The 26,386-nt window shown below is 39.9% G+C and overlaps 1 protein-coding gene across 1 annotated transcript in view; it reads left to right on the forward strand.

Annotated features, from left to right (window-relative positions):
* The window catches only part of ZDHHC20 (zinc finger DHHC-type palmitoyltransferase 20), a 241,653-nt gene that overhangs the window by 132,632 nt on the left and 82,635 nt on the right, over positions 1-26,386 (forward strand). The window contains exons 6-7 of the mRNA XM_053708517.1: positions 23,275-23,307; positions 23,407-23,527. Of these exons, the coding sequence (XP_053564492.1) occupies positions 23,275-23,307; positions 23,407-23,527 (154 nt within the window). The remainder of the gene's footprint in view (positions 1-23,274; positions 23,308-23,406; positions 23,528-26,386) is intronic.

Raw genomic sequence — 26,386 nt, forward strand, 5'->3', positions numbered from 1 at the left:
GAAGAATCTACCAGAGTTTTTCTTATGATTTTAACCGGAGTAGTTAAGATCATATTGCTGTTTCTCGGCCATCTGAGGGAGGTAAAAAACTTCAGATCAGGGGACAGCGGGCAGTTGAATCTGCATTGAGGTATGTAGCAGTTTTTATTTTCTGAATGGAATTGATGAAAAGATCCTGCCATACCGTTATAATGAACATGTATGTATACTCTACACTTTAGTATTCTGGGGATGGTATTTCACCGGAATTACTCTGTAAAAGTACATTAAACCTTTTAATAGGTATTTTTCATGTTAAACGTTTTTGCTGGAATGTAGAATCGTTTGCATTAATGAGGTACTGAGTGAATAAATATTTGGGCATTATTTTTCCACTTGGCAGTTTGCTTGTTTTAATTATGACAGTTTCGTTTATCTCTCACTGTTGTGTGTGAGAGGGAGGGGCCGTTTTTGGCGCTCTTTGCTACGCATCAAAAATTTCCAGTCAGTTACTCTTGTATTTTCTGCATGATCCGGTTCATCTCTAACAGAACTCAGAGGTCTTCAAACTTCTTTGAAGGGAGGTAGATTCTCTCAGCAGAGCTGTGAGACTTATATAGTGACTGTGATTTAAAACGTTGCTCTGTAATTTTATGTTTAAAATTTAATTAGTGTTATTTTACTAATGGGAACAAACCTTTGCTAAAAAGTTGTGTTGTTTTTAAAGTGTGATGCTATAACTGTTTTTCAGTTCATTATTTCAACTGTCATTTAATCGTTTAGTGCTTCTTGAGGCACAGTACGTTTTTGTTAAATAAGATTGTAACCGAGTTGCATGTTTATTGCTAGTGTGTTAAACATGTCTGATTCAGAGGAAGATACCTGTGTCATTTGTTCCAATGCCAAGGTGGAGCCCAATAGAAATTTATGTACTAACTGTATTGATGCTACTTTAAATAAAAGCCAATCTGTACAAATTGAACAAATTTCACCAAACAGCGAGGGGAGAGTTATGCCGACTAACTCGCCTCACGTGTCAGTACCTGCATCTCCCGCCCGGGAGGTGCGTGATATTATGGCGCCTAGTACATCTGGGCAGCCATTACAGATAACATTACAAGATATGGCTACTGTTATGACTGAAGTTTTGGCTAAATTACCAGAACTAAGAGGCAAGCGTGATCACTCTGGGGTGAGAACAGAGTGCGCTGATAATTCTAGGGCCATGTCTGATACTGCGTCACAGCTTGCAGAGCATGAGGACGGAGAGCTTCATTCTGTAGGTGACGGTTCTGATCCAAGCAGATTGGATTCAGATATTTCAAATTTTAAATTTAAATTGGAAAACCTCCGTGTATTACTAGGGGAGGTCTTAGCGGCTCTTAACGATTGTAACACTGTTGCAATACCAGAGAAAATGTGTAGGTTGGATAAATACTTTGCGGTACCGGCGAGTACTGACGTTTTTCCTATACCTAAGAGATTAACTGAAATTGTTACTAAGGAGTGGGATAGACCCGGTGTGCCGTTCTCACCCCCTCCAATATTTAGAAAGATGTTTCCAATAGACGCCACCACACGGGACTTATGGCAAACGGTCCCTAAGGTGGAGGGAGCAGTTTCTACTTTAGCTAAGCGCACCACTATCCCGGTGGAGGATAGCTGTGCTTTTTCAGATCCTATGGATAAAAAATTAGAGGGTTACCTTAAGAAAATGTTTGTTCAACAAGGTTTTATATTGCAACCCCTTGCATGCATCGCGCCGATTACGGCTGCGGCAGCATTTTGGATTGAGTCTCTGGAAGAGAACCTTAGTTCAGCTACGCTGGACGACATTACGGACAGGCTTAGAGTCCTTAAACTAGCTAATTCATTCATTTCGGAGGCCGTAGTACATTTAACCAAACTTACGGCTAAGAATTCAGGATTCGCCATTCAGGCACGTAGGGCGCTGTGGCTAAAATCCTGGTCGGCTGATGTAACTTCTAAGTCCAAATTACTTAATATACCTTTCAAGGGGCAAACTTTATTTGGGCCCGGTTTGAAAGAAATTATTGCTGACATTACAGGGGGTAAGGGCCACGCTCTACCTCAAGACAAAGCCAAAGCTAAGGCTAGACAGTCTATTTTTCGTCCCTTTCGGAATTTCAAAGCAGGAACAGCATCAACTTCCACTGCACCAAAACAGGAAGGAGCTGTTGCTCGTTACAGACAAGGCTGGAAACCTAACCAGTCCTGGAATAAGGGCAAGCAGGCCAGGAAACCTGCTGCTGCCCCTAAGACAGCATGAACCGAGGGCCCCCGATCCGGGACCGGATCTAGTGGGGGGCAGACTCTCTCTCTTCGCCCAGGCTTGGGCAAGAGATGTCCAGGATCCCTGGGCGCTAGAGATCATATCTCAGGGATACCTTCTAGACTTCAAATTCTCTCCCCCAAGAGGGAGATTTCATCTGTCAAGGTTGTCAACAAACCAAATAAAGAAAGACGCGTTTCTACGCTGTGTACAAGATCTATTATTAATGGGAGTGATCCATCCGGTTCCGCGGTCGGAACAAGGACAAGGGTTTTACTAAAACCTGTTTGTGGTTCCCAAAAAAGAGGGAACTTTCAGGCCAATCTTGGATTTAAAGATCCTAAACAAATTCCTAAGAGTTCCATCGTTCAAAATGGAAACTATTCGGACAATCTTACCCATGATCCAAAAGGGTCAGTACATGACCACAGTGGATTTAAAGGATGCTTACCTTCACATACCGATTCACAAAGATCATTACCGGTATCTAAGGTTTGCCTTCTTAAACAGGCATTACCAGTTTGTAGCCCTTCCATTCGGATTGGCTACGGCTCCAAGAATCTTCACAAAGGTTCTGGGTGCCCTTCTGGCGGTACTAAGACCGCGAGGAATTTCGGTAGCTCCGTACCTAGACGACATTCTGATACAAGCTTCAAGCTTTCAAACTGCCAAGTCTCATACAGAGTTAGTTCTGGCATTTCTAAGGTCGCATGGATGGAAAGTGAACGAAAAGAAGAGTTCTCTCTTTCCTCTCACAAGAGTTCAATTCTTGGGGACTCTTATAGATTCTGTAGAAATGAAGATTTATCTGACAGAAGACAGATTAACAAAGCTTCTAAATGCATGCCGTGTCCTTCATTCCATTCAACTCCCGTCAGTAGCTCAATGCATGGAGGTGATCGGCTTAATGGTAGCAGCAATGGACATAGTACCCTTTGCACGCCTACATCTCAGACCGCTGCAATTGTGCATGCTGAGTCAGTGGAATGGGGATTACTCAGATTTGTCCCCCACTCTGAATCTGGATCAAGAGACCAGAAACTCTCTTCTATGGTGGCTTTCTCGGCCACATCTGTCCAGGGGGATGCCATTCAGCAGGCCGGACTGGACAATTGTAACAACAGACGCCAGCCTACTAGGTTGGGGCGCTGTCTGGAATTCTCTGAAGGCTCAGGGACAATGGAGTCAGGAGGAAAGTCTCCTGCCGATAAACATTCTGGAATTGAGAGCAGTTCTCAATGCCCTTCTAGCTTGGCCCCAGTTAAAAACTCGGGGGTTCATCAGGTTTCAGTCGGACAACATCACGACTGTAGCTTACATCAACCATCAGGGAGGGACAAGAAGCTCCCTAGCAATGATGGAAGTATCAAAGATATTTCGCTGGGCAGAGTCTCACTCTTGCCACCTGTCAGCAATCCACATCCCGGGAGTGGAGAACTGGGAGGCGGATTTCTTGAGTCGCCAGACGTTTCATCCGGGGGAGTGGGAACTTCATCCGGAGGTCTTTGCCCAAATACTTCGACGTTGGGGCAAACCAGATATAGATCTCATGGCGTCTCGCCAGAACGCCAAACTTCCTCGCTACGGATCCAGATCCAGGGATCCGGGAGCGGTTCTGATAGATGCTTTGACAGCACCTTGGAACTTCAGGATGGCTTATGTGTTTCCACCCTTCCCGCTGCTTCCTCGATTGATTGCCAAAATCAAACAGGAGAGAGCATCAGTGATTCTAATAGCACCTGCATGGCCACGCAGGACTTGGTATGCAGATCTAGTGGACATGTCATCCTGTCCGCCTTGGTCTCTACCTCTAAGACAGGACCTTCTGATACAGGGTCCATTCAAACATCAAAATCTAACTTCTCTGAAGCTGACTGCTTGGAAATTGAACGCTTGATTTTATCAAAACGTGGTTTTTCTGAGTCGGTTATTGATACCCTGATACAGGCTAGGAAGCCTGTTACCAGAAAGATTTACCATAAAATATGGCGTAAATACCTATACTGGTGTGAATCCAAAGATTACTCCTGGAGTAAGGTTAGGATTCCTAGGATATTGTCCTTTCTACAAGAGGGTTTAGAAAAGGGTTTATCGGCTAGCTCATTAAAGGGACAGATCTCAGCTCTGTCCATCTTGTTACACAAGCGTCTGTCAGAAAATCCAGACGTCCAGGCATTTTGTCAGGCTTTAGCTAGGATCAAGCCTGTGTTTAAAACTGTTGCTCCGCCATGGAGTTTAAACTTAGTTCTTAACGTTTTACAGGGTGTTCCGTTCGAACCCCTTCATTCCATTGATATAAAATTGTTATCTTGGAAAGTTCTATTTTTAATGGCTATTTCCTCGGCTCGAAGAGTCTCTGAATTATCAGCCTTACATTGTGATTCTCCTTATCTGATCTTTCACTCAGACAAGGTAGTTCTGCGTACTAAACCTGGGTTCTTACCTAAGGTAGTCACTAACAGGAATATCAATCAAGAGATTGTTGTTCCATCCTTGTGTCCAAATCCTTCTTCAAAGAAGGAACGTCTTCTACACAATCTGGATGTAGTTCGTGCCCTCAAGTTCTACTTGCAGGCAACTAAGGATTTTCGACAAACGTCTTCCCTGTTTGTCGTGTACTCTGGTCAGAGGAGAGGTCATAAGGCTTCGGCTACCTCTCTCCTTCTGGCTTCGTAGCATAATTCGTTTAGCCTATGAGACTGCTGGACAGCAGCCTCCTGAAAGAATTACAGCTCATTCTACTAGAGCTGTGGCTTCCACTTGGGCCTTTAGGAATGAGGCCTCTGTTGAACAGATTTGCAAGGCTGCAACTTGGTCTTCGCTTCATACTTTTTCCAAATTTTACAAATTTGACACTTTTGCTTCTTCGGAGGCTATTTTTGGGAGAAAGGTTCTTCAGGCAGTGGTTCCTTCTGTATAATGAGCCTGCCTATCCCTCCCGTCATCCGTGTACTTTTGCTTTGGTATTGGTATCCCAGAAGTAATGATGACCCGTGGACTGATCACACATAACAGAAGAAAACATAATTTATGCTTACCTGATAAATTCCTTTCTTCTGTTGTGTGATCAGTCCACGGCCCGCCCTGTTTTTTAAGGCAGGTAAATATTTTTTAAATTATAATCCAGTCACCACTACACCCTTGGCTTCTCCTTTCTCGTTGGTCTTTGGTCGAATGACTGGAGGTGACGTAGAGGGGAGGAGCTATATAGCAACTCTGCTGGGTGAATCCTCTTGCACTTCCTGTAGGGGAGCAGATAATATCCCAGAAGTAATGATGACCCGTGGACTGATCACACAACAGAAGAAAGGAATTTATCAGGTAAGCATAAATTATGTTATTTTGATGTATCTGCTTCTTCTGAAGCAGCCTTTGGTAGAAGAGTTCTTCAGGCAGGTGTCTCAGTTTGATTCTTCTGCTTATGATTTAAGTTTTTTCCTTGAAATTTATGTGAAATTTATAAGAAAGACTTATTTTTTTGTGGATTTAATTTTTTCAGCGGAAATAGCTGTTTTTATTTTATCCCCCCCCCCCCATTTCTAGTGACTCTTCTGTGGTCTCCACATCTTGGGTATTTCTATCCCATACGTCACTAGCTCATGGACTCTTGCCACTTACATGAAAGAAAACATAATTTATGTAAGAACTTACCTGATAAATGCATTTCCTTTCATATTGGCAAGAGTCCATGAGGCTCACTCTTTTTTTTATGGTGGTTATGATTTTTGTATAAAAAGCACAATTTTATTTCCAGTTCCTCTTTTTGTATGCTTTTTTACTCCTTATTTTATCACCTCACTACTTGGCTATTCGTTAAACTGAATTGTGGGCGTGGTGAGGGGTGTATTTATATGCTTTTTGAGATTTGGGAAACTTTGCCACTCCTGGTAGGATTGTATATCCCATACGTCACTAGCTCATGGACTCTTGCCAATATGAAAGAAATGAATTTATCAGGTACGTTCTTACATAAACTATGTTTTTTTCATTCGCTAACCTCATCTGGAGAATTATAGGAACACCGCTCTGACCATCTATTTATCCATTTAAACACATAGCATAGGAAAGGAATTAGTTTAAATATAAAATAAAGTCAGGCATTTTATTTTTACTATATAATGTTCCTTTAAGACTTTAAAGCAGAGATGTTATTTTTTTGTTGTGTTTTTTTTAATATATATATATATATAGTTCTGCTTGGTGCTTTGCTCGTCTGCCGGTTATGCTGACATTCACTGTTGACTTTCTCACTGTGTACAAAATATCAAATGCTTAAAAAAGTGATCACTTCACAGTACACAAATTCTTATGAATGGAGGAAGTATATTTCCCTTATTCTTCTCGTGCTAATATATTCAAGTGCTAGATGGGTATCTCTTAACACCCTACATATAACCCTTCCTTTCCTGTTGTCATCAGTTCTGTTTCTGCCTATTTGGAGTAAGGTTGCATGTGCTGCAGCATAAATATTTATTTATTTTATAGATGAACAAGAATCTTGATCACTTTATACAGCAAGCTTGATACAGCATGGGTGTTTCCACGCTGATCTTAGTCAGGGTTGCCTGCCCATAATACTGTCCCCCAACATACAAGAGTATACCCAGACATTAACCCTCTGGGAATGGGGACTGGCAGTATTGTGTACTTCTCCACTGGTCTTGTGACCCTGTAGGAGCAGAGAAGTGATATGTCAGAGGGGATCAGCACATTGTTTCATTTCTGAAGTTCTTGTACTGTTTGTCTGTGTGTTTGGTCTGGTTCTACTGCAACTTTAGCATGAGACAAGTAAGTCAAATTTCAGTTAGTCAGGTGCAGCTTCAATAGAACAATCATGCACAGCAGCCACATGGTCTTCTTTGTATACGTTCCCAAAATTGTACCAGTTCAGTAGTTTTGCACCAGTGCAAGCAGCCTGTGGTAGAATCTTATAGCCTGCACTTCCTTATACAGTTTACAAATGAAAATAACATCCAGTGGAGCATATCAATTGGACTTGATATAGTCCAGCTTGAAAAGCCAAGCAATTCACACTTAAAATTCAATTAATGCTGCTGACGCTCAAAACTATCACTTTCAAATGATGCATTTTCTCTCTGTTCCAAAACATTTTTTATTATTCTTGAAACCTGACCTCTGAGATGCAGGGTGTTCACTACTCAATTATTCTGCCATAGCGTGGACCTGATGAAGGGGCTTGTCCCTGAAACGTGTTGTGTGTTTGGATTTACACCGGTCTGGCCAGGCAAGTGTTTTGTTAGCTCTTTTATTAGTGAGTTGATTTTATATCGTTTTACAGTAATCCATTTGTTCTATACTCTGTTGTCTTTTATGTAATGCAGGGAACTGGCAATAGAGGAATAGTTTTGTTGTTTTTGCGGGGATATGTGAAACACATCCCGCTCTAACATTTAGTACGCTATATTCCATCTGTACCAAATTCCTTATACAGAAGCTATTACTTTTTTATCTGGTAATTTTGTACTATGTTGAATTTATGAAACGCAGTGGTGGGTACTACTATTAACAATCCTGTTTTGTTTTTGTTTTAGGTTCTATTTTATTTTAAAATAAAAAAATAAATATCACAAGAGAATGTAATTTTCTTTTATTTACAATATATTGAAGCTGAGATACTAGCCTTATTCTGTTTAAATATTTGAGACATAATAAAAGGATTTATAATATACATTCTCTGTGTATAAGAAATGTATTTTAGTTCAAATTAGCGCTGTTTCTATTTTCTGATATTTTCAGCTGAATATAAAATAGCAGCTGTTTAACTTTCTGCATAGATTCATTCATTTATATATACCTGAGGGTCGAAACATGTCAGCCGTTTTGTACAAGTGACTGTGTCTCACTCACTGTTCCCATGGATGTTGTGTATTTTTAAACTAATTTTGCATTAAAGTTTGGACTTTTTACTCTATTTCGTCTGCTGCACTTTGCCTTTGTTACCAGTGTTCCCTCTAAAGCCACATTTTGTGAGCGGCCCAGCAATGAAACAGTTTACAAGACAACCATACCTTGCTGTCTGCATTGTGTAGTTTTTTTCTAACTGCAGGGTGCGGTTCCCTAATTAACTGTTTTGCTGCTGGGCCGCTCACAAAATGTGACCTTAGAGGGAACACTGTTTTTTACATATATATATATATATATATATATATATATATATATATATATATATATATATATATATATATATATATATATATATATATATTTATTTATTTATTTATTTATTTATTAGTGGCGCTCTCTAGTTAACTTTAAAATACCTTAGATTTTGTCTTCTTGTCACCTGTTTGTGTAATAATGTACAGAACGTCCAATATCCAGCACTACAAACCCACAAACGTGTGCACGCTGTAAAAGGGCTACTGCAAAACCCCACAGGATAATATGGCACAAAGACATAACCCGAAACGTTGTTCGTGTTACCTGCTCCCATGATGTGGAAATAAAGATTTGTGAAGACTACAAGTGGTGCTGCTTTATCTTTGTGTAATAACGTACAGCACAGTTTTAAACATAGTGGAAGCCTAATCTTATTAGGGTTGTGATTCCTGGCGATTGTTGTTGGACCTATATGGTTGGCGAGTCAAGGCACAGGATCCTTAGTGCTTATCTTATTTAACAGTGTATTTGCTAAAAATGATGATTGCACCCTGTGTGCAAGTGCTACATAATATTGTGGTGCATTATAAATCGGTGATACACTAATGATTCTCTTAATTGTGCGCAAGAATATTTCCTGGCATTTTTTTTTTACAGTGAGATTGTTTTTTTTTGTTTTTTTTTATGTTATTCCATAACCTTAACAGTATCTACCAAATATATTAAATATACACTGGTCGCAAAAGCTACTGAAGAAATCCTACTGGATAAACTAATTAGATGCAATCCAGTATGATTAGTTTCCCTTTATTTCATTGCAAATGTGGTATCCTTTGTAAGCAAAACTCCTAATGATGGTCTTCTAGCAAGTCACATTGCCTAACTTCATACTTATTTTACTCTTCACTTAGTTAGCAAATCCAACCATGAGTATAATTAGACAACTGTAGTAGATTTGTTTTTAGTTAAGGTTTGCTCCCAATTTCAATGTAAACGTAACTGGATTTGTACAGCCTTTCAAGCATTAAAATCTTATCCACTTGAGCCTCTGCAGGATGTTTTCCATTGACGTATTTAACTTAATGCTCTGTTGTCTTTCAGGGACATTAGTGATCTACAAACATGTTCTTTAAAACCATTTTGTTTGTTTTCTCTGACCAAAAAGTGGTGAAGTTCTGTACCTGAAGTACAATGTTACATACACACAATAGGATGTCCCTGTAAACTGTATACAAATAACACAGAAGATTAAATGGTCAGTCTACTATACAATATGCTGGAGCTGCAAATCATTTAAAGAAACCTGCTGTTTAATAAAAAGGCAATGAAATCACTTTTCTTTCATGTAATTAGCAAGAGTCCATGAGCTAGTGACGTATGGGATATACATTCCTACCAGGAGGGGCAAAGTTTCCCAAACCTTAAAATGCCTATAAATACACCCCTCACCACACCCACAATTCAGTTTTACAAACTTTGCCTCCGATGGAGGTGGTGAAGTAAGTTTGTGCTAGATTCTACGTTGATATGCGCTCCACAGCAAGTTGGAGCCCGGTTTTCCTCTCAGCGTGCAGTGAATGTCAGAGGGATGTGAGGAGAGTATTGCCTATTTGAATGCAGTGATCTCCTTCTACGGGGTCTATTTCATAGGTTCTCTGTTATCGGTCGTAGAGATTCATCTCTTACCTCCCTTTTCAGATCGACGATATACTCTTATATATACCATTACCTCTGCTGATTCTCGTTTCAGTACTGGTTTGGCTTTCTACAAACATGTAGATGAGTGTCCTGGGGTAAGTAAATCTTATTTTCTGTGACACTCTAAGCTATGGTTGGGCACTTTATTTATAAAGTTCTAAATATATGTATTCAAACATTTATTTGCCTTGACTCAGAATGTTCAACATTCCTTATTTTTCAGACAGTCAGTTTCATATTTGGGATAAATGCATTTGTTTCAATCATTTTTTCTTACCTTCAAAAATTTGACTCTTTTTTTCCCTGTGGGCTGTTAGGCTCGCGGGGGCAGAAAATGCTTCATTTTATTGCGTCATTCTTGGCGCAGACTTTTTTGTCGCAAAATTTTTTTTCTGTTTCCGGCGTCATACGTGTCGCCGGAAGTTGCGTCATTTTTTGACGTTTTTTTTTGCGTCAAAAATGTCGGCGTTCCGGATGTGGCGTCATTTTTGGCGCCAAAAGCATTTAGGCGCCAAATAATGTGGGCGTCTTTTTTGGCGCTAAAAAATATGGGCGTCATTTTTGTCTCCACATTATTTAAGTCTCATTATTTATTGCTTCTGGTTGCTAGAAGCTTGTTCACTGGCATTTTTTTCCCATTCCTGAAACTGTCATTTAAGGAATTTGATCAATTTTGCTTTATATGTTGTTTTTTTCTTTTACATATTGCAAGATGTTCCACGTTGCAACTGAGTCAGAAGATACTTCAGGAAAATCACTGCACAGTGATGGAGCTACCAAGCTAAGTGTATCTGCTATAAACTTTTGGTATCTGTTTCTCCAGCTGTTATTTGTATTGCATGTCATGTCAAACTTATTAATGCAGATAAAATTTCCTTTAGTACTGTTACATTACCTGTTGCTGTTCCGTCAACATCTAATTTTCAGAGTGTTCCTGATAACATAAGAGATTTTATTTTTTAAATCCATTAAGAAGGCTATGTCTGTTATTTCTCCTTCTAGTATACATAAAAGTCTTTTAAAACTTCTCTTTTTTCAGATGAATTTTTAAATGAACATCATCATTCTGATACTGATAATGGTTCTTCTGGTTCAGAGGTTTCTGTCTCAGAGGTTGATGCTGATAAATCTTTGTATTTGTTCAAGATGGAATTTATTCGTTCTTTACTTAAAGAAGTGTTATTTGCATTAGAAATAGAGGATTCTGGTCCTCTTGATACTAAATGTAAACGTTTAAATAAGGTTTTTGAATCTCCTGTAGTTATTCCAGAAGTGTTTTATCTCCCTGATGCTATTTCTGAAGTAATTTCCAGGGAATGGAATAATTTGGGTAACTTATTTACTCCTTCTAGACGTTTAAGCAAATTATATCCTGTGCCATCTGACAGATTAGAGTTTTTTGGGACAAAAATCCCTAAGGTTATGGGGCTGTCTCTACTCCTGCTAATGTACTACTATTCCTACGGCAGATAGTACTTCATTTAAGGATCCTTTAGATAGGAAAATTGAATCCTTTCTAAGAAAAGCTTTCTTATGTTCAGGTAATCTTCTTAGACCTGCTATATTTTTAGCGGTTGTTGCTGCAGCTTCAACTTTTTGGTTAGAAGCTTTAGCGCAACAAGTAACAGATCATAATTTTATAGCATTATTATTATTCTATAACATGCTAATAATTTTATTCAGGTCAGGTATATGTCTCTAGCTATTTTAGCTAGAAAAGCTTTATAGATTAAACTTGGAATGCTGACATGTTTTCTAAGTCAACTTTGCTTTCCCTTTCTTTCCAGGGTAAATAATCTTTTTTCGTTCCTTTCCTCACAACAAGGAACAAAAGCCTGATCCTTCATCCTCAGGAGCGGTATCAGTTTGGAAACTATTTCCAGTTTGGAATATATCCAAGCCTTATAGAAACCTATAGCCAGCTCCTAAGTACCTATGAAGGTGCGGCCCTTATTCCAGCTCAGCTGGTATGGGGCAGATTACGTTTTCTTCAAAGAAATTTGGATCAATTCCGTTCTTAATCTCTGGTTTCAGAAACATTGTTTCAGAAAGGTACAGAATTGGCTTCAAGTTAAGGCCTCCTGCTAAGAGATTCTTTTCTTTCCCGTGTCCCAGTTAACACAGCAAAGGCTCAGCATTTCTGAAATGTGTTTCAGATCTAGAGTTGGCTGGAGTATTTATGCCAGTTCCAGTTCTGGAACAGGGGCTGGGGTTTTATTTTATCTCTTCATTGTACCAAAGAAGGTCAATTCCTTCAGACCAGTTCCGGATCTATCATTATTGAATCGTTATGTTAGGATACCAACATTCAAGATGGTTACTGTAGGACTATCCTGCCTTTTGTTTAGCAAGGGCATTATATGTCTACAATAGATTTACAGGATGTGTATCTGCATATTCCGATTCATCCAGATCACTTTTAGTGTCTGAGATTCTCTTTTTAGACAAGCATTACCAGTTTTGTGGCTCTACCGTTTGGCCTAGCCTCAGTTCCAAGAATTTTTTTCAAAGGTTCTCGGTGCCCTTCTTTCTGTAATCAGAGAATAGGGTTTTGGTATTTCCTTATTTGGACGATATCTTGGTACTTGCTCAGTCTTCTCATTTTCGAAGAATCTCATACGAATCGACTTGTGTTGTTTCTTCAAGTTCATGGTTGGAGGATCAATTTACCAATCAGTTCATTGATTCCTCAGACAAGGGTAACCTTTTTAGGTTTCTAGATAAATTCAGTGTCTATGACTCTGTCCTTGTCAGACAAGAGAAGTTTAACATTGATATCAGCTTGTCAAAACCTTCAGTCACAATCATTCCCTTTGGTAGCCTTATGCATGGAAATGTTGGGTCTTAGGACTGCCGCATCAGATGCGATCTCCTTTGCTCGTTTTCACATGCGACCTCTTCAGCTCTGTATGCTGAACCATTGGTGCAGGGATTACTCAAAGATATCTCAATTAATATCTTTAAACCGATTTTACGACACTCTCTGACATGGTGGACAGATCACCATCGTTTAGTTCAGGGGGCTTCTTTGTTCTTCCGACCTGGACTATAATCTCAACAGATGCAAGTCTTACAGGTTGGGGAGCTGTGTGGGGTATCTGACGGCACAAGGGGTTTGGGAATCTCAGGAGGTGAGATTTCCGATCAATATTTTGGAACTCCGTGCAATTTTCAGAGCTCTTCAGTCTTGGCCTCTTCTGAAGAGAGAGTTGTTCATTTGTTTTCAGATAGACAATGTCACAACTGTGGCATACATCAATCATCAAGGAGGGACTCACAGTCCTCTGGCTATGAAAGAAGTATCTCGAATTTTGGTTTGGGCAGAATCCAGCTCCTGTCTAATCTCTGCGGTTCATATCCCAGGTATGGACAATTGGAAAGCGGATTATCTCAGTCGCCAAACGTTGCATCCGGGCGAATGGTCTCTTCACCCAGAGGTATTTCTTCAGATTGTTCAAATGTGGGAACTTCCAGAAATAGATCTGATGGCTTCTCATCTAAACAAGAAACTTCCCAGGTATCTGTCCAGATCCCGGGATCCTCAGGCGGAGGCAGTGGATGCATTATCACTTCCTTGGAAGTATCATCCTGCCTATATCTTTCCGCCTCTAGTTCTTCTTCCAAGAGTAATCTCCAAGATTCTGAAGGAATGCTCGTTTGTTCTGCTGGTAGCTCCGGCATGGCCTCACAGGTTTTGGTATGCGGATCTTGTCCGGATGGCCTCTTGCCAACCGTGGACTCTTCCGTTAAGACCAGACCTTATGTCTCAAGGTCCTTTTTTTCCATCAGGTTCTGAAATCCTTAAATTTAAAGGTATGGAGATTGAACGCTTGATTCTTGGTCAAAGAGGTTTCTCTGACTCTGTGATTAATACTATGTTACAGGCTCGTAAATCTGTATCCAGAGAGATATATTATAGAGTCTGGAAGACTTATATTTCTTGGTGTCTTTCTCATCATTTTTCTTGGCATTCTTTTAGAATACCGAGAATATTACAGTTTCTTCAGGATGGTTTAGATAAGGGTTTGTCCGCAAGTTCCTTGAAAGGTCAAATCTCTGCTCTTTCTGTTCTTTTTCACAGAAAGATTGCTATTCTTCCTGATATTCATTGTTTTGTACAAGCTTTGGTTCGTATAAAGCCTGTCATTAAGTCAATTTCTCCTCCTTGGAGTTTGAATTTGGTTCTGGGGGCTCTTCAAGCTCCTCCATTTGAACCTATGCATTCATTGGATATTAAATTACTTTCTTGGAAAGTTTTGTTCCTTTTGGCCATCTCTTCTGCCAGAAGAGTTTCTGAATTATCTGCTCTTTCTTGTGAGTCTCCTTTTCTGATTTTTCATCAGGATAAGGCGGTGTTGCGAACTTCTTTTGAATTTTTACCTAAGTTGTGAATTCCAACAACATTAGTAGAGACATTGTGGTTCCTTCATTATGTCCTAATCCTAAGAATTCTAAGGAGAAATCGTTGCATTCTTTGGATGTTGTTAGAGCTTTGAAATATTATGTTGAAGCTACTAAGTCTTTCCGAAAGACTTCTAGTTTATTTGTTATCTTTTCCGGTTTTAGAAAGGCCAGAAAACTTCTGCCATTTCTTTGGCATCTTGGTTGAAATCTTTAATTCATCTTGCCTATGTTGAGTCGGGTAAGACTCCGCCTCATAGGATTACAGCTCATTCTACTAGGTCAGTTTCTACTTCCTGGACGTTTAGGAATGAAGCTTCGGTTGATCAGATTTGCAAAGCGGCAACTTGGTCCTCTTTGCATACTTTTACCAAATTCTACCATTTTGTTGTATTTTCTTCTTCTGAAGCAGTTTTTGGTAGAAAAGTACTTCAGGCAGCGGTTTCAGTTTGAATCTTCTGCTTATGTTTTTCATTAAACTTTATTTCTTCTGTTAAGTGTGATCAGTCCACGGGTCATCATTACTTCTGGGATATTACTCCTCCCCAACAGGAAGTGCAAGAGGATTCACCCAGCAGAGCTGCATATAGCTCCTCCCCTCTACGTCACTCCCAGTCATTCTCTTGCACCCAACGACTAGATAGGATGTGTGAGAGGACTATGGTGATTATACTTAGTTTTATATCTTCAATCAAAAGTTTGTTATTTTAAAATAGCACCGGAGTGTGTTATTATCTCTCTGGCAGAGTTTGAAGAAGAATCTACCAGAGTTTTTGTTATGATTTTAGCCGGAGTAGTTAAGATCATATTGCTGTTTCTCGGCCATCTGAGGAGAGGTAAACTTCAGATCAGGGGACAGCGGGCAGATGAATCTGCATAGAGGTATGTAGCAGTTTTTATTTTCTGACAATGGAATTGATGAGAAAATCCTGCCATACCGATATAATGTCATGTATGTATACTTTACACTTCAGTATTCTGGGGAATGGTACTTCACTAGAATTACACTGTAAGAAATACATAAAGCTGTTTAATAACTAGAGATTATGTTTAACGTTTTTGCTGGAATGTAAAATCGTTTTCATTTACTGAGGTACTGAGTGAATAAATGTTTGGGCACTATTTTTCCACTTGGCAGTTGCTTAATCTGTTTTCTGACAGTTTCTGTTCTCCCTCACTGCTGTGTGTGAGGGGGAGGGGCCGTTTTTTGGCGCTTTTACTATGCATCAAATATTTCAGTCAGCAACTCATTGTATTCCCTGCATGATCCGGTTCATCTCTACAGAGCTCAGGGGTCTTCAAAACTTATTTTGAGGGAGGTAATTTCTCTCAGCAGAGCTGTGAGAATTATAGTTTGACTGAGATAAAAAACGTTTATTCTGTAATTTGTTTCCTGCTTTCAGAATTTGTTATCTTTGCTAATGGGATTAAACCTTTGCTAAAGTTGTGTTGTTTACAAGGATTGAGGCTATAACTGTTTCAATTTATTAATGTTCAACTGTCATAGATCTTCTGTGCTTCTTAAAGGCACAGTACGTTTTAATATTATTCTAATTGAATTGTATTTCCAAGTTGCAAGTTTATTTGCTAGTGTGTTAAACATGTCTGATTCAGAGGATGATACCTGTGTCATTTGTTGCAATGCCAAAGTGGAGCCCAATAGAAATTTATGTACTAACTGTATTGATGCTACTTTAAATAAAAATCAATCTGTACAAATTGAACAAATTTCACCAAACAACGAGGGGAGAGTTATGCCGACTAACTCGCCTCACGTGTCAGTACCTACATCTCCCGCTCAGAGGGAGGTGCGTGATATTGTAACGCCGAGTACATCTGGGCGGCCATTACAAATCACATTACAGGATATGGCTACTGTTATGACTGAGGTTTTGGCTAAATTACCAGAACTAAGAGGTAAGCGTGATCACTCTGGGGTGAGAACAGAGTGCGCTGATAATATTAGGGCCATGTCAGACACTGCGTCACAGGTGGCAGAACATGAGGACGGAGAACTTCATTCTGTGGGTGACGGTTCTGATCCAAACAGACTGGATTCAGATATTTCAAATTTTAAATTTAAACTGGAAAACCTCCGTGTATTACTAGGGGAGGTGTTAGCGGCTCTGAATGATTGTAACACAGTTGCAATACCAGAGAAAATGTGTAGGTTGGATAAATATTTTGCGGTACCGACGAGTACTGAGGTTTTTCCTATACCTAAGAGACTTACTGAAATTGTTACTAAGGAGTGGGATAGACCCGGTGTGCCGTTCTCACCCCCTCCGATATTTAGAAAAATGTTTCCAATAGACGCCACCACAAGGGACTTATGGCAAACGGTCCCTAAGGTGGAGGGAGCAGTTTCTACCTTAGCTAAGCGTACCACTATCCCGGTGGAGGATAGCTGTGCTTTTTCAGATCCAATGGATAAAAAGTTAGAGGGTTACCTTAAGAAAATGTTTGTTCAACAAGGTTTTATATTGCAACCCCTTGCATGCATTGCGCCGATCACGGCTGCAGCGGCATTCTGGATTGAGTCTCTGGAAGAGAACATTGGTTCAGCTACTCTGGACGACATTACGGACAGGCTTAGAGTCCTTAAACTAGCTAATTCATTCATTTCGGAGGCCGTAGTACATCTTACTAAACTTACGGCGAAGAATTCAGGATTCGCCATTCAGGCACGCAGGGCGCTGTGGCTAAAATCCTGGTCAGCTGATGTTACTTCTAAGTCTAAATTGCTTAATATACCTTTCAAAGGGCAGACCTTATTCGGGCCCGGGTTGAAAGAGATTATCGCTGACATTACAGGAGGTAAAGGCCATGCCCTGCCTCAGGACAAAGCCAAAGCCAAGACTAGACAGTCTAATTTTCGTTCCTTTCGTAATTTCAAAGCAGGAGCAGCATCAACTTCCTCTGCACCAAAACAGGAAGGAGCTGTTGCTCGCTACAGACAAGGCTGGAAACCTAACCAGTCCTGGAACAAGGGCAAGCAGACTAGGAAACCTGCTGCTGCCCCTAAAACAGCATGAATTGAGGGCCCCCGATCCGGGATCGGATCTAGTGGGGGGCAGACTTTCTCTCTTCGCCCAGGCTTGGGCAAGAGATGTTCAGGATCCCTGGGCGCTAGAGATAATATCTCAGGGATACCTTCTGGACTTCAAATACTCTCCTCCAAGAGAGAGATTTCATCTGTCAAGATTGTCAACAATCCAGACAAAGAAAGAGGCGTTTCTACGCTGCGTACAAGAGCTCTTGTTAATGGGAGTAATCCATCCAGTTCCACGATCAGAACAGGGACAGGGGTTTTACTCAAATCTGTTTGTGGTTCCCAAAAAAGAGGGAACTTTCAGACCAATCCTGGACTTAAAGATCCTAAACAAATTCCTAAGAGTTCCATCGTTCAAGATGGAGACTATTCGGACAATTTTACCTATGATCCAAGAAGGTCAGTACATGACCACTGTAGATTTAAAAGATGCTTACCTTCACATACCGATTCACAAAGATCATTATCGGTACCTAAGGTTTGCCTTCCTAGACAGGCATTACCAGTTTGTGGCTCTTCCATTCGGATTGGCTACAGCTCCAAGAATCTTCACAAAGGTTCTGGGCGCTCTTCTGGCGGTACTAAGACCGCGGGGAATCTCGGTAGCTCCATACCTAGACGACATTCTGATACAAGCTTCAAGCTTTCAAACTGCCAAGTCTCATACAGAGTTAGTGCTGGCATTTCTAAGGTCACATGGATGGAAGGTGAACAAAAAGAAAAGTTCACTCGTTCCATTCACAAGAGTTCCCTTCCTGGGGACTCTTATAGATTCTGTAGAAATGAAGATTTACCTGACAGAGGACAGGCTAACAAGACTTCAAAGTGCTTGCCGCACCCTTCATTCCATTCAACACCCGTCAGTGGCTCAATGCATGGAGGTAATCGGCTTAATGGTAGCGGCAATGGACATAGTACCCTTTGCACGCTTACACCTCAGACCACTGCAACTGTGCATGCTAAGTCAGTGGAATGGGGATTACTCAGACTTATCCCCTTCTCTGAATCTGGATCAAGAGACCAGAAATTCTCTTCTATGGTGGCTTTCTCGGCCACATCTGTCCAGGGGGATGCCATTCAGCAGACCAGACTGGACAATTGTAACAACAGACGCCAGCCTTCTAGGTTGGGGTGCCGTCTGGAATTCTCTGAAGGCTCAGGGACAATGGAGTCAGGAGGAGAGTCTCCTGCCAATAAACATTCTGGAATTGAGAGCAGTTCTCAATGCCCTCCTGCTTGGCCCCAGTTGACAACTCGGGGGTTCATCAGGTTTCAGTCGGACAACATCACGACTGTAGCTTACATCAACCATCAGGGAGGGACAAGAAGCTCCCTAGCTATGATGGAAGTATCAAAGATAATTCGCTGGGCAGAGTCTCACTCTTGCCACCTGTCAGCAATCCACATCCCGGGAGTGGAGAACTGGGAGGCGGATTTCTTAAGTCGTCAGACTTTTCATCCGGGGGAGTGGGAACTTCATCCGGAGGTCTTTGCCCAAATACTTCGACGTTGGGGCAAACCAGAGATAGATCTCATGGCGTCTCGACAGAACGCCAAGCTTCCTCGTTACGGGTCCAGATCCAGGGATCCAGGAGCAGTCCTGATAGATGCTCTGACAGCACCTTGGGACTTCAGGATGGCTTACGTGTTTCCACCCTTCCCGTTGCTTCCTCGATTGATTGCCAGAATCAAACAAGAAAGAGCATCAGTGATTCTAATAGCACCTGCGTGGCCACGCAGGACTTGGTATGCAGACCTGGTGGACATGTCATCCTGTCCACCTTGGTCTCTACCTCTGAAACAGGACCTTCTGATACAGGGTCCCTTCAAACATCAAAATCTAACTTCTCTGAAGCTGACTGCTTGGAAATTGAATGCTTGATTTTATCAAGACGTGGGTTTTCTGAGTCAGTTATTGATACCTTAATACAGGCTAGGAAACCTGTTACCAGAAAGATTTACCATAAGATATGGCGTAAATACCTATATTGGTGTGAATCCAAAGGTTACTCTTGGAGTAAGGTTAGGATTCCTAGGATATTGTCTTTTCTACAAGAAGGTTTAGAAAAGGGTTTATCTGCTAGTTCTTTAAAGGGACAGATCTCAGCTCTGTCCATTCTGTTACACAAACGTCTGTCAGAAGTTCCTGACGTCCAGGCTTTTTGTCAGGCTTTGGCCAGGATTAAGCCTGTGTTTAAAACTGTTGCTCCACCATGGAGTTTAAACCTTGTTCTTAATGTTTTACAGGGCGTTCCGTTTGAACCCCTTCATTCCATTGATATAAGGTTGTTATCTTGGAAAGTTCTATTTTTAATGGCTATTTCCTCGGCTCGAAGAGTCTCTGAATTATCAGCCTTACATTGTGATTCTCCTTATTTGATTTTTCATTCGGATAAGGTAGTCCTGCGTACTAAACCTGGGTTCTTACCTAAGGTAGTTACTAACAGGAATATCAATCAAGAGATTGTTGTTCCTTCTTTATGCCCAAATCCTTCTTCAAAGAAGGAACGTCTACTGCACAACCTGGATGTAGTCCGTGCTCTAAAATTTTACTTACAGGCAACTAAGGAATTTCGACAAACGTCTTCTCTGTTTGTCATTTACTCTGGGCAGAGGAGAGGTCAAAAAGCTTCCGCTACCTCTCTTTCTTTTTGGCTTCGTAGCATAATTCGTTTAGCTTATGAGACTGCTGGACAGCAGCCTCCTGAAAGAATTACAGCTCATTCTACTAGAGCTGTGGCTCCCACTTGGGCCTTCAAGAATGAGGCCTCTGTTGAACAGATTTGCAAGGCTGCAACTTGGTCTTCGCTTCATACTTTTTCCAAATTTTACAAATTTGACACTTTTGCTTCATCGGAGGCTATTTTTGGGAGAAAGGTTCTTCAGGCAGTGGTTCCTTCTGTATAAAGAGCCTGCCTATCCCTCCCGTCATCCGTGTACTTTTGCTTTGGTATTGGTATCCCAGAAGTAATGATGACCCGTGGACTGATCACACTTAACAGAAGAAAACATAATTTATGCTTACCTGATAAATTCCTTTCTTCTGTAGTGTGATCAGTCCACGGCCCGCCCTGTTTTTAAGGCAGGTAAATATTTTTCAATTTATACTCCAGTCACCACTTCACCCTTGGCTTTTCCTTTCTCGTTGGTCCTTGGTCGAATGACTGGGAGTGACGTAGAGGGGAGGAGCTATATGCAGCTCTGCTGGGTGAATCCTCTTGCACTTCCTGTTGGGGAGGAGTAATATCCCAGAAGTAATGATGACCCGTGGACTGATCACACTACAGAAGAAAGGAATTTATCAGGTAAGCATAAATTATGTTTTTGGGTGTGGATTATTTTCAGCAGGAATTGGCTGTCTTTATTTTATCCCTCCCTCTCTAGTGACTCTTGTGTGGAAAGATCCACATCTTGGGTAGTCATTATCCCATACGTCACTAGCTCATGGACTCTTGCTAATTACATGAAAGAAAACATAATTTATGTAAGAACTTACCTGATAAATTCATTTCTTTCATATTAGCAAGAGTCCATGAGGCCCGCCCTTTTTTGTGGTGGTTATGATTTTTTTGTATAAAGCACAATTATTCCAATTCCTTATTTTATATGCTTTCGCACTTTTTTCTTATCACCCCACTTCTTGGCTATTCGTTAAACTGAATTGTGGGTGTGGTGAGGGGGTGAGGGGTGTATTTATAGGCATTTTAAGGTTTGGGAAACTTTGCCCCTCCTGGTAGGAATGTATATCCCATACGTCACTAGCTCATGGACTCTTGCTAATATGAAAGAAATGAATTTATCAGGTAAGTTCTTACATAAATTATGTTTTTTTGTAATTAAAAAAAATATGATTAGGATGCACAGGCACGTCTGTCAATCGGCTACATTCACTGTTATGTGCACACAAATCAGCAGCTAGGCATTGAGGTCAGCACCCTGTGATAAAGCAAAATAACTTCATTTTTATTTAAATGCCTGTACTTGAATGTCCTTAGAATTATATTTGAGTTGCTGTTTGTAGAAGCCAAACTTCTTTATGATGTGTCTGCTATAAAAAAAATTGTATAATAAAATACAATAGCGATATTTGCTATCCACAGAGTAATACCAGTGCACGCTAATGCTCACAAGACTGCACTTCCATAGGCTCCAATGGGAGCCCCGTTCTGATGCTGTGAGTCACGGCATAACTAGCGAAGCGAAGGGGATAAGTAACGCAGCGATGGCAGCAAAGTGTAAATATATATTTATATAGTCATATTACACATATTAACACATAAATATATAAGCATTTACATATATACTTACAGGGAACAATATAGTTCCCTAGACAGCAATGTAAAAGCACTTTTCATTGCCGTTTTTTCCTAACACCCTAAAGCCACCGACTTTAGCCCCAAAAAACTAAGTGTAGTCCTTTTTTTTTTTTTTTTAAATGCTACTTTAGGGGGGGGGACTAACACTTGGGAGATCTCTGGTTAATTTTATAATTAATTATTGCACGCTGTAAACGGTCAAATTTGCCCGTTTGCGGGCGCATGATAAATAAGCGCTCCACTTATAATCTAGTCCAATATGTGTATATATTCTTCAGTTCTCTTTCTCCCCCTTTGGTCCGTGTTGGGAGAGCAGAGCTTGAACCTTTTCTAAACTGTTAGTGTAGAGATTTTTATTTTTTTAAATGCACAATAGAACTCTCCAAAGCCGTTATAATTATACTTTGTAATGGCAGCTTGAGCACTGCAGGAGTAAAGGGGATAGTGCTAGCATGTGTGCAGTATTATCACCCTTTAACATTTTGGGGCATATTTATCAAGCTCCGAATGGAGCTTGATGCCCCGTGTTTCTGGCGAGCATGCAGGCTCGCCAGAAACAGCAGTTATGAAGCAGCGGTCACAAAGACCGTTGCTCAATAACCTGTCCGCCTGCTCTGAGCAGGCGGACAGACATCGCCGGAAATCAACCAGATCGAGTACGATTGGGTTGATTGACACCCCCCTGCTGGCGGCCTATTGGCCGCGAGTCTGCAGGGGGCGGCGTTGCACCAGCAGCTCTTGTGAGTTGCTGGTGCAATGCTGAATACGGCTAGCATATTGCTCGCTGTATTCAGCGAGGTCTGTCGGACCTGATCCGCACTGTCGGATCAGGTCTGACAGACCTTGATAACTAGAGGCCTTTGTCACTCTAGATAGAATTTAGTTTCCGGCAGGGAATAACTTTAGTGTCTTTTCTTCTGTTCCTGGAGTTCTCATTTTTTTATTTCAGTAAAGATGAGTGGATTTAGTGTTTGTTCTGATATCCTCTACTGAGTCCCTTATTCGCTCTCTATTTTTTTTAAATGCAAAATATTCTGGGGTCACTTTGAGAGTAAAAAAAAGTGGGAGGGGCACAAGATTTGGTCGCTGATAAAGTCAAAAGAAGCCAGAATGTTTCTCTGGGGTTTGTTGCTTTCTCTCATTCAGAGGAGAATTGCCTGATATTTCAGAGCTGGAGTATCTCTTCTGAAAGACACTGTGAGCTAAAATAGACTGCACCCTGAGTTGCACTGGCCTTTCAGATAAGATGATTTTATTTTATTCATTTTATTTTGACTTTTCATTCTTAGTTTTCACATGTCTATATATTCTTCCTTCCTTCACATTTTATCTATATAACATTATCATTATTGGTTTTATTTGTACTTGAGATAAATATTGGTAATATCTTATTAACTTGCTGTTTCTCTTTACAGATGTGTACTGAAAATGGATCATCATTGCCCATGGTATGTGTTTATAAGGTTTCAATGTTTTGCTTTAGGGAGCAATAAAAATGTGTGGTTTACTTTATTTAAACAATACCGAGTCTCTTTTTATTGTTCTAGGGTGAACAACTGTGTGGGATTTTCCAACTACAAATTCTTCCTCCTATTTTTAATGTACTCATTAATATACTGCCTTTTTGTTGCTGGCACTGTTCTTCAGTATTTCATAAAGTTTTGGACGGTAAGAGGTTCTATTAATTTGTTTTACATATTTATGTGCGCACACAAACATAACCGTTTTAATCTTTTTTCCTTTTCTTTATGTATTTAAAGGGATATTAAACCATATATAAATGCAAAATATGACGTATTTAAAGCAAAGATTAGCCTGAGAATAGTATGTACATGTATTTTTACAATTTATATTGCTGTTTAAAGTATTGAATTTATAATTGTAAAGGTTTAGTTTCTATAAAGTAATGCGCGCCAACACGTTTGATCTTAGGTTTTCCCCTTTTAATATGTTTTTTTTTCTGCTGAGGACAATTGGGGACACACATAAAACAGGAAATACAAGAGACTGTGAAAACAAGAATGTGGTATATAGGATTGTTAAAGTAACTAACGAACAGAGCTTCCACACAGACTTGTTTGCACAGTCTCTTTTTTTATTGCATGTTTTATATATCTCCATTTTTGTACTCACCTCCCCCCCCCCCAAATGATAGATAATGGGGAAAACATTGGCATGGCAGTGCCTATTTCTTTATAGAAATGTAATTGACAAAACTAACAATTTTCACAGTTAATTTACAGGAAAATAAATATTGAATGTATATTGCAGAGTTTTATTTTTAACTGCACATAATTCAATGTTTTATATATCAATCTCATACCTTTTAATGTCCCTTTAACATAGATATATTATAGTAAATTTATTTGCATAGATATATTATAGGCCATTGTCTGACATGCACATATCTAAATACACACTTGTTTCTTACTAATTTATCAGTTGTGTCACAAAAAGTTTATGTGCAATCAACAGTGCATTAACACAGAGCATTTATTTTGCATTTTTATCTCCCATTAATAAAAGAACTAGATTACCAAGGCAGAAAAAAAACAAAAACCAGCCATTCACCAAATGAGAACTGTTGTCCACAAGTTATATAGATAGAAAATTCTCCACAAACCGCCCACATAGTATACTGGGTCACTTCCTCTTCATCCCCTGGCTTTTGCTTCTGTTATAGCAGTTATATATGCAGCTAGATACAATGCACATATGTAAAGGAATACCATTAAAGATACATATTTTAGTGTAAAAAATAATGTCAAGGTCTTGTGTACTTTAGTATTCCTTTTAAAGGGATATGAAACTCAATTTGTTTCCTTCATGATACAGATAGAGAATACAGTTTTAAACCACTTTCAAATTTACTTCTGTTATCTAATTTGCTTAGTTCTCTTGGTATCCTTTGTCGAAAAGCATACATGGGCAGATTTAGGAGCTTGGAGCTAGCTGCTGATTGGTGGCTGTACATATATGCCTCTTGTCATTGGCTTACCAACGTTTTGAGCTAGTGCATTGCTCCTCAATCAACACATGAAATAAACAAAATGCAGCAAATTTGGTAATAGAAGTTGTTTAAAAATGTGTGGTCTATCTGAATAATGATAGAACATATTTGGTTTCATAATTAATTTATAGTGGAAAAAAAATTATTTCAAAGGGACAATCAAGTCAAAATAAACTTTTATGACTCGTGCAGTTTTAAGACACTTTTTCTAATTTATTTCCATTATCAAATTTTGCACAGTCTTTTTATATACACCCTTTCCGGGGAACAAGATCCTACTGAGCATGTGCACACGCTCACAGGGTATACGTATACTAGTCTGTGATTGGCTGATGTCTATCACATGGTACAGGGGACTGGAAATGGAAGAAAAAATTTGTCCGAATAAATCTGCTTATTTGAAATTCAGAGTAGGTGTTAAATCATTGTCTTTTTATTATGCACAAGTTAAGTGTCTAATAAACTTTTAAAGTTCTATCCTTTTCTGCATTGATTCACATTTGCCAAACAGGCTTTTGAAAGTTGATGCTGTGATTAGTAGGCTGACCAGGAATTCAATCACTGAGACTGTGGCTCAAAATGTTTTTCATTGACAGAGCAGCCTATTGAGATCTGTAGTCCAAGTTTAAAGAAAATTTGGTAGTTTGAAACATGAAGCAAATTCTTGTAACCGTCCGTGTCTGTTGTGTGTTATTGGTGTGTGTTATACCAATTTTCTAGTGATTCATTGTTTTACCTACACACTTTTTAAGAAGTAGTTAGAAAGCAGACTGACACAATTGTTAGGAATTATCAGTGCCATTGTCACAATTTTGGTCCCTTAAAGGGACAGTCTACACTAAAATGTTATTGTTTAAAAAGATAGATAATGTCTTTACTACCCATTCCCCACCTTTGCGCAACCAACATTGATATATTAATATACTTTATAGCATTTAAACCTCTAAATTTCTGGCTGTTTCTAAGCCACAAGAGCCTCTTATCACATGCTTTTTTTTATTTGCTTTTCACATCAGAAGATATTTCATGTGGGCCATATAGATAACATTGTGTTCACGCCGGAGGAGTTATTTAAGAGTTAGCACAACACAGTACTTAATGCAATTCAATAGATAATAAATAAAAAGTCGTGATCAGGAGATGCTTAGATACAAGGTAATGACAGAGGTAAAAAGTATATTTCCATCTAAAGGGGAGGAGAGTCCACGGCTTCATTCATTACTATTGGGAATTAAGAACCTGGCCACCAGGAGGAGGCAAAGACACCCCAGCCAAAGGCTTAAATACCTCCCCCGCTTCCCTCATCCCCCAGTCATTCTTTGCCTTTCGTCACAGAAGGATGGCAGAATAGTGCCGGAGTTTAGGAGTAGTCTCTTATGGAGGGTAGTACTCTTCGCAGAGTTTTAAGTAGTCCTGTCAGCCTCTCAGTGAGAGCCTGGGCGAAAGTTAGAGTCCGGAGATGCAGGGAGAGTCTTTCTGCGAAACCATCCCGACTCATATTAAGAGCTCCATAAGCA

The sequence above is a fragment of the Bombina bombina genome, chromosome 3, assembly GCF_027579735.1.
Source record: "Bombina bombina isolate aBomBom1 chromosome 3, aBomBom1.pri, whole genome shotgun sequence".
In the NCBI taxonomy this organism is placed as follows: Eukaryota; Metazoa; Chordata; class Amphibia; order Anura; family Bombinatoridae; genus Bombina; species Bombina bombina.